This window comes from Pongo pygmaeus, chromosome 2 (genome assembly GCF_028885625.2).
Source record: "Pongo pygmaeus isolate AG05252 chromosome 2, NHGRI_mPonPyg2-v2.0_pri, whole genome shotgun sequence".
NCBI classification, from domain to species: Eukaryota; Metazoa; Chordata; class Mammalia; order Primates; family Hominidae; genus Pongo; species Pongo pygmaeus.
In genome coordinates this window covers 46,292,414-46,309,528 of record NC_085930.1, presented here as the reverse complement: position 1 = coordinate 46,309,528, position 17,115 = coordinate 46,292,414, and the positions used below count along the sequence as shown (strand labels likewise).

The window sequence follows — 17,115 nt, the reverse complement described above, 5'->3', positions numbered from 1 at the left end:
TTACATGTTCAAGAAGAGAGAGAACATTTGTTTATAGTAAATCTCCTGCCATTCTTTTGTAGTTGTTTCACAGAGAGTGCCACAAAGAATGGAATTCTCAAGGTTCAACCCCGCTGAGAGAGGGAAGGAAAGCCCTGTGTCATTAGGGGCTCCAAACTCTTGGCAAGGGAAATTTCCTTGGTCAAATTACAGCACAATTACCTCCTTTCCCCCACCAAGGGACATTTTACTGGAAAATTGATGCTACAACAGAAGGAAAACACTTGGTAATGTTGTATCAAAGAACATTACTCCTGCTCTTTGTTGCACCTGAAGATTTATTTTAGGCATTACATTTACTTTTTGATAGACTGTTTAAAGCTGTTTCTAAATCTCCATGTTAGGAAAAACTGACCATCTACAGTGAGTATTTTCTGGTCTAAAAAATATACATGATGCCTTTTTGTTGAGTTTTAATTAACTATGAAAATAACTGACACTCTACCGGTACCTATTATGTGTGTGTTATTGATATAAATGCTGCAGTTGTACTTTTTGTGGGGTAAATTATTATCTCACTTCATGGATGAGGAAACTGAAGCACAGAGAGTTAAGCAACATCTCCAAGGTTACAAGGTATCCAAGGTCACATTGCTAGTGGCTGAGGGAGATTTGAAGCCAGTCAATATGGCTGTCAAGTCTGTGCTCCAAGCGTTACAGAGACAGGCACAGGGGATTAACATTTCTAGAAATGATTGACCTACCTCAGATAATGAACAAACCCAACAAGCAGGCATCCCAAGTAGAAGGACAGGAAGATGAAGACACTGAAAAGACTGGATTTCACATAAACAGATTCTGAAGGGAGAGAAACAACTTTGGTCAGAGAAGAAAACTGCAGAAAAGAAAACTCTGTCTGACACAGGACAGCTTAAAGGGACCCCCTCCATCATATCGATTATTAAGTCCTAAGAAACTTTTGTTCATAGCAAAACTGCTACTGGAGGTCCCCAGACATTATCCACAGTAGCTACCTTTCACAGTGATGACTTCCCAGTAGAAGCTGGGAAGGGTCCCTTTCTTTTTAGGAGGGATTTAACAAAATGCTCTGATTCCCTTTTCTATTTCTAAGGTAAATATACTTTGGTTTTCTTATGACAAATCTCTCTGGAAGGATGACAGTAATATCAAATTATATGACTGATTTGCCAATACAGGAATCTCTCCAATGCATTTTGGAATCAACACTGACCTTTAATGGAAGGGACAATGGTCACTTCAAGGTTCTTTTTCCGCTGTAGATTCCAGGTCTGGTTTTCCTTTTCTGGTTTAAAAAAAATAAAGAAAGAACAAAGCACAATGAATCAGATAATGATTTTTTGGTTCTCTTGTCTGAAGTTGTTCAAAAAATGTCCAGAATTAACTCTGGTCGCTGAATCTTATTTTAGCAAGAATTGGAGGAATATCTAACCCCCAAACCTTCAAACCATCTGAAATCCCTTTTGGTTAAGGAGACTAACGTTAGATTCTCAATTTGGCCTTTGCTTGTGTGCATTTTGGTAGCACTAACAGATGCAAATAAGATTGCAACCTCCCTTCTCCAATGAAGAGGGGTGGACCCTTCCCCTGATATCCACAGACATGTGAAGAAAACAGCTGTGAAAATAGAAGTTACCTCTTCCTTTGGTTTGTATGTTTCTAGCCAGTGCAATTTTTTTCCTCTTATATAGTCATGAAAGGGCTTGTAGTTTACCAAGGAATATTTGACATTGGCAAAATTTTGGAGCCGTGTAAGTAAGAGGTTAAAGAACACACTAGGAGAAATTTCACCTAAACATTAATACCAAGGAAATGATGTTACACTCAACAGTAAACACACTTTGTGTTGGTCACATGTGGCTAATCACTGACTAGTGGTCTACGTTTTCAATCATCAGCCTATTCTGCCCTTAAGATAGCTACTGGGTAGTTAACCACAACTATTTGTACTATGCCTAAGAGCTCCCATAACCCCTTATTATTGGGATAAGTTGTTGCAGTTGGCTTTCTTACTATTTTTCAAGGTATAATTTTGGCAACTGAGATGCAGAATGCTGAATTTTTCTTGTCCATCATTGTGGAGATGATGACTACTGATAAATTAAGTAGCTCCATGGCCACCGGCTACCACCCCATCTTAGGAAATGGACTTTGATTGCTGTGTAAGATCATTACTTCATGGTAGCAAATATTTGTTGAGTAAAGGGCCAACCGAGTGAACTTATCTTCCATGGTCTGAGGGAATACAATGCTTCAAAAAGATGAAATGGACTAAATGACATTTTGTAGTATAATACCTTCAGATCTGTTACTTTCTATCTTTTGTTTTTTTTCTCAAGTATGTCTCAGATGCCTTTCCCATCATGATGATGGAACCAACCCTTGCTTAGTGGGAACTAGAAAGGAGGTTTCAGCTTCCCTTTCACTCCCTTTCTTCAGGTTTTGCTAAGCAGCCAAGTGTTCCTCACTAGCTCTTACCCTGTATGAAGAAAGATCCTCCACAGGCATAATCTTCAGGCTTTATCACAAATACCACGAAGAACTGCTCGCCTGGAAAATCCTTCTTCTGCATAAGACATAACAACCTTATGATAGGCGGTAAGAAAGAGCTAGAAGGGAGAAAGTCCCTGGGGGTAGGGGCAGAAAGAAAGAGGAAAGAGAAGAAAAATAAAGTTCACCCCTGCCCTCTAACTCCTTGGAAAGGACTTTCACATACCCATGATTTACTCCAGATTATCCACTCTAAGACAACTGTTACATCCAAGAAATTAAGGTAAATAGATATACATTTCTGATTTCAATCAATTTTGTGCCTATTTGAGAGCTTAGAACTGTAATAAGCACCATATAAATAATATGTGAATAGCCTATGTTTAATAACCAATGCTTACATGTTAAGTTTTTATTTTAGAATCTAATGATAAATCACTTTTCTAAAACGGACACACTCAGCAGTTAAATAAATAATTTAGGTTAGGGAGGCAAGGGACTCAGTTATCATCTTGGCTTTAAGTTACTGTAAGTATGTTTCTCTGTGTGCCCATTTCCTCATCCATGAATGCAGTGCGGTTGACAAGATGAACTTTAAGGTCCATTAGAGTTCTATAACCCAGACTTAAAAAAAAAAATCAACCCCAAACTTCTGGTGTCATGTTCAGCCCACTGAGAAAATGGCTTATTTATTTATTTTTTTATTTCAGGCATAGCCATAAATCGTTTTGTTTGTTTGTTTGTTTGTTTTTTGAGAAGGAGTTTCGCTCTTGTCGCCCAGCCTGGAGTGTAGTGGCGTAATCTCGGCTCACGGCAACCTCTGCCCAAAAGATTAGGCCCCAAAAGAGAAGTAACAATTTATTGCCAAACACATCCAGGGAAGAGAGGTACTGATATGCTTGCCCTTTATTAATTTAGTGTCCTGGTTGAAATACAATTTGAAGTTCCCTACTATAGTTATTTTTCCGTTCTTTTTTATTTGGGACCACATAATGTGGGATGCCAAGACAGAAAGAAATACTAAAAAACAAGAGCAGATATTTGGGATATCAAATCTGAAGCCCTTGAAAATTAAAGCCTGACAGAAAATTTAGGTCTCATACCTAAATTATAATTAACTTCTCTTCATTCTTGCCTTATTATTCAGTAAACAGTATCATCTTACCCTAGGGAACAGATCATGCTGCAGGTTCTTTAAGTAAGTACCTCCCCCAAAGCAGGGACAGAATCTCCTTGAAAATATGCTTACATGATATGTATACATTTTTGTTATAAAATTATGATTGAAATAATAATTACAAATATCATAAGATAAGCTGCTGTACAAATACTGTCCAAATTCTTTTGAATCTGTCCATTCTGTTCAGAATTGAAGACCTCATTTGCTTACCATTACTGGTATACATTATTAGAATATGTTTAATTGCTTTAAATGGATCTGACAAACTTCACCCTAAATTGGCACCCCCTATGAGTAGACTGAAATATTCTGGCCCTACCTCTCTGAGCAATCTGTCAGATACATGTCCCATTGCCTCATGGGCTCCTAATAATTGTCAAGGGGAAAGAGGCACCTGGTAGAGTAGCATTGTCTACCATCACCCAGGCTTTGATTTCAGACATAGCCATATTTGTTTGTTTGTTTGTTTTGAGATGGAGTTTTACTCTTGTTGCTCAGGCTGGAGTGCAGTGGTGTGATCTTGGCTCACTTCAACCCCTGCCTCTTGGGTTCAAGCAATTCTCCTGCCTCAGCCTCCTGAGTAGCTGGGATTACAGGTGTGCACCACCAAGCCCAGCTAATTTTTGTATTTTTAGTAGAGACAGGGTTTTGCCACATTGGCCAGGCTGGTCTCGAACTCCTGACCTTAGGTGATCCACCTGCCTCAGCCTCCCAAAGTGCTGGGATTACAGGTGTGAGCCACTGCGCCCGGCCAGACATATTAGTTTTTAAACCAATCAGAAAGGAAGGAGATCCTAGGCACATCATGGATGGCCATCCCTTTTGGATGCTGGCCCAGTCAGTACACTGACTCTCTATTGAGCATTACCATTGGCAGTAATGCCCACAGAAGCAATGTCTCACCTGTAGTGTGATGGCAGCTTTCTTGGTCATGGACTGATAGACACCATTAAATTCCACATTGTGGTCGAGATCATACACCGGGCACTGCAGCATGCATGAGGAATAAAAAGGAAAGCATCCATAATGTCACGCAATGTCATGCCACACATAGGTCCCGTCAGCATCTTTCTGCTTGGATCACAGAGCAGGGGATCCTTATTAACCAGAAACTAGGCAAAGTTTCCCCCCTTGAACAGTCATGACACAGTCTTCCTAAGACTTGGGGCCTCGTCCTCTAAAGTCAAAGTCACGTTATATTGAAGAGAACTATAAAAATATTGTCTTAAAGTGTATAACACTTTTTTCAATTTTCATTAACACCTCAGGAGACAGAAAGAACCCAATGTTACAATAAAAATTTAAAAACAGAACAAATGGTAGGGTTCGATTTTAGTTTTCTCTTGGAGCCCACAACTTGGTCTTCCTGGTGCTTTGTTACAATCCTTCCCCGCTTCCTCCCTCCTTTCCTTCTTTGCTTTGTTGATTTTGGTGAAGAGTTAACTATTCTTTACCTCTCCAGATTAGTGTCTGCAAACACAGTCTGCCCACTCGTGCTCACAGATACTGTGTGTATTGTTTAGTAGTTTTGGAAGGGAGATACACAGTAAGAGGATGGCATGCTTCCACCCTTCTCTTTCATTTATTCTGGAATAATATAATGCTCTACAGTAGAAGGTTGGCAAGTTACCAGCACTCACCATGATATTCTGGACTGAGACAACAGAACATGGATAAGCCATTTCAGACACCACTTTAATGATAACTGAGTCCACGTCTTTGGGAAACTTGTATAGAAAATACTGAGAATAAGAAAAAGAAAGACATGATTTATACTTACATGAATGGGATTGTTTCCTCTACTGTTAGGCACAAAGTTTATATTTAAATCTCAGTGAATCTCCATTAATGAATTCGGTTAGCTCTTCATCTCATACATATTGAGCAACTAAATCTGTGCAGGGCTCTGTGCCAGGCATTAAGAATATAGCAGTAAATAAGACAAAACAGCCATTTTATGCAACGTTGCTATTTCTTTTTCTAGGGTAAAAGAAATAGTCATTTATTTCTCAACTAAACTTTGCTATACTTTAGTTTGTTTCCTGTTTGAGAAGCATCCTGCCCCCTTTGAATTAAGGATTTAAGGATAAGTGAGATATAACGTGATAAGATTCACTTCTTTCTGTGTGGTCAATGTGACATGTGAAAACTCCATATTGAAAAAAAGATAAGCCTGTTCCTCAATAATTTTAACCACCTTCCCATAGGCAAGAATAACCACTAGACTCATCCTCCCCTTGCCCTTTTTATCAAGAAACTTGTTGCTGGCTGGAATATACTGAGAACATACAAAGATTCAAAGACCAAGCCCCATGTGGAGTCCCCAGAAATACGTTCACAATTGTCAGCAGGCTGAGGTATCTTTTAAAAGTGTTTTTCAAGTAACTCCAGAATTAGGAAACATTTTTAATCGAAAGAGGTTGTACTATTTACCCATGTAGATTATGAATCCACTGGAAAAATGTATTAACTCTAAGTTGTAAACTTGTTCTTAATGATGAAGAAAGGGGAATTCTGCCAAATAATTATAAAATACGATAACTGGTTGAGAAGCTATGTTAAGCCTGGGATTAAGGTTTTGAGAAAAGCAACCGAAACGGGCTCCCAATGAAGACTCTAATAAATCTATCATGTACAGAGAGGCAAAACAAGTTAAAACTTAACTTTGTATTTCAACATCTTTTTTCCTAATCCTATTTTGAGTACCAGGACAATAAAAATGGAATCCTTTTTAATAATCCAAAGCTTTCTGATGGGGAAAAATTATCTCAGAATTAAAGAGTGTCATTAATGATGCAGTTGGAAGTCAATTCACACCTTATAACAGATGGCAATACCCCCAAGAACCCACTTAATTTTGGAGCTTGACTCAAATACATATAATACAGGGCTCTTCAAAAGATGAGGAGCCTGGAATTCCCAAGAGTGTTGTTGTTTCCCAGGAAACCCATACTATGTAACTCAAGAGCATTACTATGATTACTGTTGGCAATAATGAGCCTCATATATGTTCCCATATATGATAGTAATTGGTTTTGTGCAAGCAGTAAACACCCACTGAAAGTATTAACAACTTTATCTGCAAATTACTATAAACCCCAAATAAATGTTTTTGACCCCTGCCTGACGATCTACCTTTACCAGAAAGAAGCGAATGACAAATACCGAAAGCAGTGGCTGGAATTTAGGCTGAAAAATCACTATCTGGGTCCTGGCTACCTCCCCAGTTTCTGCAACCTGCTTCTAACTCCTGAAATAGAGGCAAAAAATGATTGACACAGGTTATCTGAGAATGTGCAACCGTTTGGGTGAGTTTATAGAAAAAGAAAATATTTCCTGTAATCAAAGAGGATACAAAATATAGGTGAAAATGAGACTAGTTAAGAGTAAAGTAAGCCTTTCATAGATATCAAGTAACTTGTTTTGTTTTATTAGTTTGTTCTAAGTATATTTTACTCCATTTTGGGGTTTAGATACAAATTATTTAACATTTTTTTTCAGAGATAGGGTCTCACGCTGTCACCCAGGCTAGGGTGCAATGGCACAATCATGTATCACTGTAGTCTTGACCTCCTGGACTCAAGTGATCCTTCTGCCTCAGCCTCCTGAGAAGTCAAAACTACAGATGCAAGCTACCATACCCGGCTAATTTTTTTTTAAAGTTTTTGTAGAGACAGGGTCTTGCTATGTTGCCCAGGCTGGTCTTGAACTTTTGGCCTCAAGCAATACTTCTGCCTCAGCCTCCCAAAGTGTTGGGATTACGGGTGCAAGCCACCACACCTGATCAGTATACCATATTTATTATAGCTCTGTACAGGACTGTTAGACTATACTGTTCCTGTAGTTAGAGTGAAAGTTATTCCTCTTCTTTTTTTTTTTTTTGAGATGGAGTCTCGCTCTGTCGCCCAGGCTGGAGTGCAGTGGCGCAATCTTGGCTCACTGCAAGCTCCGCCTCCCGGGTTCACGCCATTCTCCTGCCTCAGCCTCCCGAGTAGCTGGGACTACAGGCGCCCGCCACCATGCCCAGGTAATTTTTTGTATTTTTTTAGTAGAGACGGGGTTTCACCGTGTCAGCCAGGATGGTCTCGATCTCCTGACCTCGTGATCCTCCTGCCTCGGCCTCCCAAAGTGCTGGGATTATAGGCGTGAGCCATCGTCCCCGGCCTATTCCCCTTCTACTTTAGGTTTCTCTCTTTGCACCTAGTAATTAGTGCTTTTAAAATATTTCTTGAAGTTAAATAGTCAATACATGTTGAGGGCAGTATATTAAGGGCCGTTGGCCCTCTCCTGCCACTGGGTGGCAGTATACATGCATTGCAGAGACTTTCACAGACAGGAAGTTTAAAAGTGGATTGGAGTTGGTTCATTCAGGCGTGGGAGAGCTGATTGTGCATTAGTCACTTCCCAGCTGTTCAGTGACATCACAATGGGAGCTTAAAATCAGCCACAGTGGAGGTATTTACACCACAGAAATGGGCAAATGCTACAAATCAGGGCTTTCTCTCTGAGAACCAGTTTTTAACCATTTACCAGCACAGCAGTGATTGTAGTATATTTACAAGTCCATGTTAATCCCAGTTTTACTACTCCAAAGCAAAACCTAAGTAGCTATTTATGACCAAAGCTATATTATGGACTAAAGAAAACGTACAACAAATAAGCTTGTTTCAAACATGCTATTATATAGAGTTTTGTCTTCAGAAGCTTATGAAAGAAAAAAGGAAGGTAGCTAGAAATGACACCAGAAAAACAGCCTGACTTAATCCAAGTTTTCATGTATTTATTCTATTTGTGGTTATGGTTTAATGGAGAGCACAACACAAATATCTAATTCTCCTAATGTTTTTTGTCAACATTCTGGCTCTTTCTTTATGAGAGGAGAAACTAATTTATTACACTTATAACATTGTAAACATTAAAATGTCTTATTTTCGTTGTATTTCCAGGTCAATTAATTATTTGTGTATCTGTTTGGTGTCAGCCTTTTACTACCCATCCCCACTACCACTTCCCAGCTATCAGGTTCATAATGGCAGAAGTCGTGTCTCTCCGTTCTTAATCTTTGTGTCTCCAGCACCAGGTGCAGTCTAACAATGTTCTTGGTGCATAGTGGGCACACGATTTGCTCAATGAATATTGAACCAAGGAACACCTGAAAACAAATAGCGTGCCGCCCATTTTATACCAATTAAGGTGATATGATTAAATATTGTGTCCAAAATTCCAGTAACACAAGGAATAAAGTGGAATAGAAATATACTTCAAGTTGTGAAAGGTCAAGGGCAACACAACACGCTAACTCTGCCAGGGTAACATGGTTTCACTAACAAGCAGGCAACACCAACAGGTAGGATGTTGATAACTCTTGGAACCCCTTCACTTACCTGAGGTTGAGAGGGGCTGGCAGTAAAGTGAAAGGCAACATTTGTCCTGAGAAACGTAAGTGGCAGAAGGGAAAGGGGAAAAGTGAGAGAAAAGTATAAGTTAGTGAGCAAAAATTATTTATTTAAAAGAAAGCCATCTTAAAGTAGACTCGAGGAGAGCTTCACCCTTGGTGAGGGGAGTTCTGGGCCCATGAAACTGACAAAGTAGACTGCATGGGGACTTGGTTTCAAATCTCAAGAATGACCAAACTGGGGAAGGGGATTATTATTTTTATATCTTTAAATATCCATGAAGCCATATCTATATAAGGTAGTTTATTTACTTTTGTAGCCACTTTTGCCTTGGGACTCTCTTGTGCTTGATTTTACAATCAAGCACAGGGTTTAGGTAACAGAAGTGGGCTGAAAGAGAGGGGAAACCCAGGTTCAAGGTCCTTTCGGATAATGTAGATACATTTCAAAATAATTTTGATGGACCCATGGCAAAATGGGTCACCTTTCACCAAACACGGTGAATATATAACCACACGGGATGGTGCCTAGGGACAGAGGCAGACCCTTACTATCCCCAAATAGCTCCCCGATTGCCTGCCATGCTGGCTGAAATTCCCCAAGATTTAGTTCCCTTTAGGTTAGGCATTGCCTTCCAAGACCCTCCTTTAAAATATAAATACCACCAAAAGAATATAATGAGGTTTTTTTTCTCTTCAATTGGTAATTTACTGTGAATTACATTATTAGATACTTTCATTCTTCCATGTGAGACAGCAATGATCTAGGCACTGAAGAAAGGAGAGTGTGAAGACAGAGGAAGCATAAATTGTTAGCATAGACGGCCGTCTGCCATGAGCATCTGTGAAACAGTTCAAGTGTTTGTCACAAAGACAAATGTGGTCTTCTCTATAGTTTTATAAGGACTACTTTGGGCTTTTGCTCTTTCTGGCTGTTGCCTCATCATTAGCCATGGAGATCATGCACACAAGTCCACAGCAGTCTCAGATCCCCAGGCTGCTGAAACACCACACCTGGGGGTACATGCCCCTGCCCCTCTAATGTGCCCTGCATTTCTGGGCATCGGAACTTGAACTTCTGAGATTTCTCATCAGCTCCACCCCCTGGGGCTCTCTGAAGATTTTTTTCTTTCCACTCTAATTTTCCTTTCGTAAAAATTAAATACCTGTTTTAAAATTAATGATTTCTTTAGAAAGGGCATTTCAAGACATTTAAGCAAGAAGTGTATAATTAAAGGTGTTATTTAGAAGTCATAAAATTTGAGCACTATTTATAAAGGTAATGACCACAATTTAGGCTGTCCTCAGGCTGGGCTGGGAATTTAGCTCACAACAATAGATGTAATTTTTATATATCTACTTGCAACAGAAATCATAATGTTGAGGATTGGTTCTTCTGAAGCAGAACTGAAAACTTCTGTCCTTAAGTCACCTAAAGAAGCCAAAGTGAGTGTCAAACCCAGTTATGTTTCTGCTCCAGAGAGTCCTTGGCCAGAGTTTGGACCTGTGACACTGTGTGTGGGCTGGGTAGAGCCCTTTCGGCAGTCTGGGAGTGTCTCCCGCTGTTACCAGGGCAACATGAGACCTTCAACTCTCTTTGTTGCCAGATCAGAGAACAAAGAGGACATGATTTTCTTGGCTGGCAACATGACTTCTCCTGACTCCCTTATCTGCACCCTGATCTTTCAAGTCCGTCGGTCCCTCATGACAGCATGAAATTTGCAGAAGCAACCCATATTTTTTTGCCAGACATTTTAATTTTCCCCATCATTTGAGTTTCAGTCATAATACTAAATGTATGAAGATTCGATATTCACTTCCTGTTTTTTCTTGTTCTTTATGTTTTATTTACTAGTACAATGCATGCAAACTTGTAAAACATGTTGCTGTGTTTAAGACTATCATTTATGTCCTCTCTTTCTCATGGAGTCGGCAGTATGTGCAAAATAAACATTGTATCTGTTGCAGATGAAACATTCTGCTTCCTTCCACATGAACCCTAACAGAGGTGGGGAAGGTTTATTTTATTATGGGTCATTGACAACAGAAAAAAGCTAACTGAAGCTCTTGGATTGTTAGTTTTAGAGAAAGAAGTATAAAAATTTCAACTGATTTGTTTTAAAAATTAAACACATTTTAACATGTTTATGTTATGTTTATTCGTTGAACATAAGAGGCTAAAAAACAATTTTGTTTCCTTGTGCTGGCTATTTCAAGAAACGGGAGAAGGGAAAAGAAACCCATGGACTTGAGAGATGGGGGTGCAGATAGGGGAGTCAGCAGAAGAGGCAGAGGGGCCCATGGGTCGGGGGTAGAGAGAGGGAGAAGAAATACGGACAGGAGAGTAATCAAGTAGAAGAAAAAGAAAAGGGATGGGACGAAAGACTACATAGAAAGAGAGGCAGGACAAACTTTCAGTAGTTTTTAAGGTGAGTACCAGAGAGGACTGTGAGATTCACAGCATCTTACTCATCTTGATTAACAAGCCCCTAGCACAGAGCACAGAGTGCATTCAAAACCCCTCCTTTGTTTGTTGAAGGAAATGATATCCTATTATTCACCTGAACTATGAACTTCAGAATATCATTCCCTGTTATCTCCTGCCATCTGCTATGAACTCCCTTCAGGACTGCAGCTTTCCCACCGACCTTCTTGTCATTGGGAACTGTCTGCTCTTCATTCCTCTGGTCTAAGTATAAACTCCGCACTCATGTGCTAAATTCCCGTTCTTTCTATCATTCTCTGGTACTTTGCGTCTACAAATATCCAACTCTCCTATGAATTTAATCTGCCTTTCTACCTCTTTGTTTATAAATATATTCTAGTCTCAACCATTTTCAAAATTAATAACAAACAGCCCACCCAAATGCCTCCCTTTTCCCTGGATCACCATCCTTTAATGTCATCCTATGTCCTTCCTCTCTTCACAAACCAGCTGCTTCTAGGAGTATTCCATGTTTATCTCTCTTTCATTCTTTCCTCCACCCACTGCTATCAGGATTCTTTCTCCACCACTCTTTTGAAATTGCCTTTGCTAAGGGTAAGAGTCACCTCCTGTCTTAAGTCTATTCAGGCAGCTATAATAAAAATACCGTCAACTCGGTGACTTATAAAGAATGGAAATCTATTATTTCTTACAGTTTTACAGGCTAGGAGGTTCAAGATCAAGGTGTCTGATGAGAGCCTGCTTCCTCATAGATGGTGCCTTCTCACTGCATCCTCATGTGGTGTAAAGGACAAAGGGCCTTTCTGGGGACTCTTTCATAAAGGTATTAATCCCATTCACAAGGGCTCCACTCTCATGACCTAATCACCTCCCAAAGGCCCCACCTCCAAGTACCATCACTGTGGAGATTTCACTATGAATTTTGGGGAGCGTAAACATTGAGACCATAGCACCATCTAATCGCTAAATCCAGTGACTTAACCCCCAGTGATTTCTCCCACACCTCTGGCTGTGTCTACTCAGCCACTTATGATAGCTTCAGTTTCTCAGACCATCCCTTAAATGAGAATGTTACCCACAGCCTTGTTCTTGATCAACTCGTTTTAAAATGTGTATCCAGCTGCTGTAAATACCACAATAATGCCAGTGAATCTCAAGACCCTGTGTCCAGCCCAGGGCCATCTCCTGAGCTCCAGTCACAGAATAGTGATCCCCTGCTGGGCTTCTGCACTTGACAATCCCTTGAGCACCTCAAACTCCACATGATAAAAGGGAATGCGCTGTCACTTCCCTGATCCTGACCTGCTATGTCCCTTTGTCAGTAAACCTCACCAGACTTCTGACATCACCGTAGGAGTCATGTTGGACTATCCCCTTTCTATCGCTTTCCACATTAGATTAATCACCAGGTCCTACTCATTCTATTAGTGTAAAAGTTACCTGCCACCACCTGAAGCACGATGTTTGCTCAGTACAGCATCATTAAGAGAAAAAAAAGGAATGTAAATCTTTATTGTAGTCTCCTCCAAAATACCAAAGGTAATTATATAGTATGACACATAGCAAAATGGTCTAAAATTCTCTTATCCACCCATTTCTTCAAAAAATCTATTACTTTTCACAGCATAGTAGCTGAGCTATCTCACTCATGCACTCTCTCCTCTTAAAACAGACTCAAGATCCCTACTTAGAAGGCTAGGGGACGGCTGAAGACTGCAAGTATTCATGGAGGACTATAAATTTTATTCTGCCACATATGTTTGCTGAATTATGAATTATCTGCCTGTGTACTATTTGACTCGTTTTCTCCCTTACAACCTTGTTGCTGCCATACACATTCAAGTTCTAATCATTTTTTATTCTTCTCCATTCAGATAAATTTTCATTTGCCTATTTGTCCCTCATCTTTCCTCTCTGTAATTCCTCTTCCACACTGCCACTCAAGTCATCTCTAGAAATCAGATCTCTGAATGCTATCCTGTTGCTCACAATCCTTTAATGGCTCCCATAACCTGAAAGATGAAGTTCTACTCCGTAGTCTAGCATCCAACATCTTAAAGATCAAAGTTGGGCACTGCCTGTTTCTCCAGCCCTATCTCCTGTAACCCTGTCTTGCCCAGGCATCATGTGGACCAGGCTTCTTGATGTGTTCCTGAAAACTGCACTAGTCTGCCTAACTGTAACTCAGAGCTCTCCCTTAAGTGTCATATTAGTATACATCCATCACTTTGCCAGATATCTGTATTTCAAACCCAACCTGTCCCAAAGTGAAGTTATCATCTATTCTTTTTCTTATCAAAATTCTCATTTTCTCTTAGTGGCCCCACCATCGACAAGCTACATTGGCATTATTGACTCTCTCTTTTCTTTTTTGCCTCATATCTAATAAAATTTCAGCAATTTCACCTCTCCTAATATTTCAATTCACCTCCTCATTATTTATCTTGACCACTGCATCAGCCTTCTAACTTCTCTGCATCCTGTTTTGTCCTCTTCAAATCCATTCTCCACACGACTATCACAATATAGACAACTGTTTAATTTTTTTTTTTTTTTTTTGGTGAGACAGAGTCTTGCTCTATGGCCCAGGCTGGAGTACAGTGGTGCAATCTCAGCTCACTGCAACCTCCGCCTCCCGGGTTCAAGCGATTCTCCTGCCTCAGCCCCACAGGTAGCTGGGATTACAGGCGTGCACCACCATGCCTGGCTAGTTTTTGTATTTTTTAGTAGAGATGGAGTTTCACCATATTGGCCAGGTTTGTCTTGAACTCCTGACCTCAGGTGATCTGCCCGCCTTGGTCTTCCAAAATGCTGGGATTACAGATGTTTAAATTTCCTAATGCCCTTTCCTAAGATCCTCCTACCCCATGATCACATGCTTGCCTGTTTCTGTGGCCATCTGCTGTTGCCTGCCTGCAATTTCACACTCTAGCAATACTAAACACCTGGGCACTGGAGTGTAGAAAAAGAGTAGTGGCACAGTTGTGTGTGTGTGTGTGTGTGTGTGTGTGTGCAGAGGATAAGTAGATGGCAGCGAGCAATGCTTTAAAGCAGAATTGTTTCAATTTTAAAGGAATTTTGCAGAGATGGGGTCTCGTTTTGTTGCTCAGCCTAGAGTGCAGTGGCACAATCATGGCTTACAGCAGCCTCAAACTCCTGGGCTCAATCAATCCTCTTGCCTCAACTTCCTGAGTAACTGGATCTACAGGCGCACATCATCATGTCTGGCTAATTTTTTTGGTTTTTATTTTTTTAGAGACTATGTTGCCTAGGCTAGTCTTGAACTCCTGGCCTTAAGTCATCCTCCTGCCTCAGCCTCCTGAGTAGCTGGGATTACAGTCGGGAGCCACTGTGCTCTGCTGGTAAAGTTGGATTTAAATAAATGTTTCATGGAATTGAGAAACATACTTAGAGAAATACAAACAATTGGAAGGACAGTTTTTACTAGAAAGTAGAAATAGCTCGTTATGGTGAGAAGAGCGCAGAACTGGGAGTTGGAAGTACAATTTAGTCTTGATTTTGCCCTTTCCTAGCTGTGTGAATTTGAACAAGTCACTTAACTTCTCTGGGCATCAGTTTGCTCATTTGTAAAAATGAGGCAGGTGGATTAGATTCCCAAAGATCCTTCAGTTCTTAAAATGTATGATTCTAGGGGAAAAAAGTTCCCAAAATGTGTTCCATATACATTATAGGCTGCCACTCAAAAACATACAATAGAAACTTCAATCTTAGAGATTTCGAATTACTTCTTCAGTGTTTCTCTCAATGCCTGAGCCCAGTGCTCATCACAATCCTCAGCTCTTCCTCATTACCATCATCCTCTGGTTCCAGGTCACCAGCAAGGCTGGTGTGTAAATAGTGATTTTGAAACGTTCTTAAAGTCTGGTTGCTGAGGCTAAGTCATATTATGAGGTAAAAACAGAAAACAACATGAGGGAATAGATTTGCAGTTTCACCAGCATGCAAATAATTCATTAACACTCGCTACAGTTGTGACCTTATGACTTCATTTTCACAGAATTCAGTTCTCAAAAGGTTCTAATTAACCTTACAGAAGACCATTCCTACTATTCAAATATGCTGCCACCAAGTGACACTGCCACTGCTACCAGGTGACACTTGATTGAGTGATTAAAGACAGAGATCAGTTGATAAAGGCAAGGCTTCTCTGCAGTTCAAACTGCACTCTGTGCAAGTACTGTAACACGTTATCACTCCATCAAATGTGTAACTCCCATCAAATGTGTATTCCCATATGGTTAAATATCACAAGTAGATTTTTAAATTATTAAATTAGGCCAGGCACGGCTGCTCATGCCTTTAATACCAGCACTTTGGGAGGCCAAGGCGGGTGGATCGCTTGAGCCCAGGGGTTCGAGACCAGTCTGGGCAACATGGTCAAATCCGTCTCTACTAAAAATACAAAAATTAGCTGGGCATGGTGTCACACACCTGTAATCCCAGCTACTTAGGAGGCTGAGGCACAAGACTTGTTTGAACCCAGGAGGTGGAGGTTGCAGTGAGCCAAGATCATGCTATTGCACTCCAGCCTGGTGATAGAGCAAGACTCGGTCTCGGAAAATATATATTAAATTAAAGTGAAGCACCATATTTAGAAATTGTTTTAGGGTAGTGGGTCTCAACACTGGCTGCACATTAGAAACACCTGGGGAACTTTAAACACTTTACCAGTGCCCAAACCTCTCCCCTACAGCCTCTGATTTAATTGCTCTGGGTGGATCTTATTCACCAGAGAATCTTTTTCTCCCTGTTCTTGTGGAGGATAGAGTGTTCTTTGTTCTTAAAATTATCATGTCACCTTTTTCAACACCGGGATTAATGGAGGGACTTGAGAAAAAAGTGTTGTGACTACTTCTGACCATTCATTCATTTATCTGTCCATGTTTCTGTATGGGTATAACACTATGTCAGGGAGTGTAGAGAGGACCAAGATAAATATTTGAGTCCTATTAGCAACTCTACTGGCTACAAATGTTTTTATAAACTGCCTTAAATTTAGGGAGAACTTTACTGTAGAACCAAACATTCTGATCAGAAAATAAGCTGCAAAACAGTGACATATACGATTTTGAAATATTCTGATTTTTTTAAAAATTAACTTTTTAATTGAAATATAACAAACATGTATTATAGAAAAGTGTGCAGTTATAAGCATATATTTGGCTAAATTATCGTCAAACATAGCCATGTACTTCTCTCCTCCCCAAAGGTACCACTATTCTGACTTCTAGCATCACAGAATAGTTTTGCCTGCCTTTAAATTTTATATAAATGGAATAAAATAGCATACATTTCTTTTGTCTGGCTTCTTTTTTCTTTTTTTTGAGAGGGATTCTCACTCCTTCACCTAGGCTGGAGTGCAGTGGCATGATCTCGGCTCACTGCAACCTCCACCTCCCAGGCTCAAGCATTCTCCTGCCTCAGCCTCTGGATTAGCTGGGACGACAGGCGCCTGCCACCGTGCCCAGCTAATTTTTTTTTTGTATTTCTAGTACAGACGGGGTTCCACCATGTTGGTCAGGCTGGTCTTGCTCTCCTGACCTCAGGTGATCCACCTGCCTTAGC

General features: G+C 40.2%; 1 protein-coding gene across 5 annotated transcripts in view; it reads right to left on the bottom strand.

Annotated features, from left to right (window-relative positions):
• SIDT1 (SID1 transmembrane family member 1) overlaps positions 1-17,115 on the bottom strand; it is a 95,100-nt gene that overhangs the window by 41,683 nt on the left and 36,302 nt on the right. For 2 of the 5 annotated variants that reach the window (XM_054480697.2, XM_054480698.2), the window contains exons 4-9: positions 9,073-9,118; positions 5,329-5,430; positions 4,592-4,675; positions 2,497-2,584; positions 1,232-1,303; positions 744-837 (exon numbers count right to left, since the gene is read on the bottom strand). In XM_054480697.2, coding sequence (XP_054336672.1) covers positions 744-837; positions 1,232-1,303; positions 2,497-2,584; positions 4,592-4,675; positions 5,329-5,430; positions 9,073-9,118 — 486 coding nt within the window. Of the gene's footprint in view, positions 1-743; positions 838-1,231; positions 1,304-2,496; positions 2,646-4,591; positions 4,676-5,328; positions 5,431-9,072; positions 9,119-17,115 lie in introns of those variants that run through there. The other 3 variants (XM_054480701.1, XM_054480699.2, XM_054480700.1) reach the window with 3 other exon arrangements.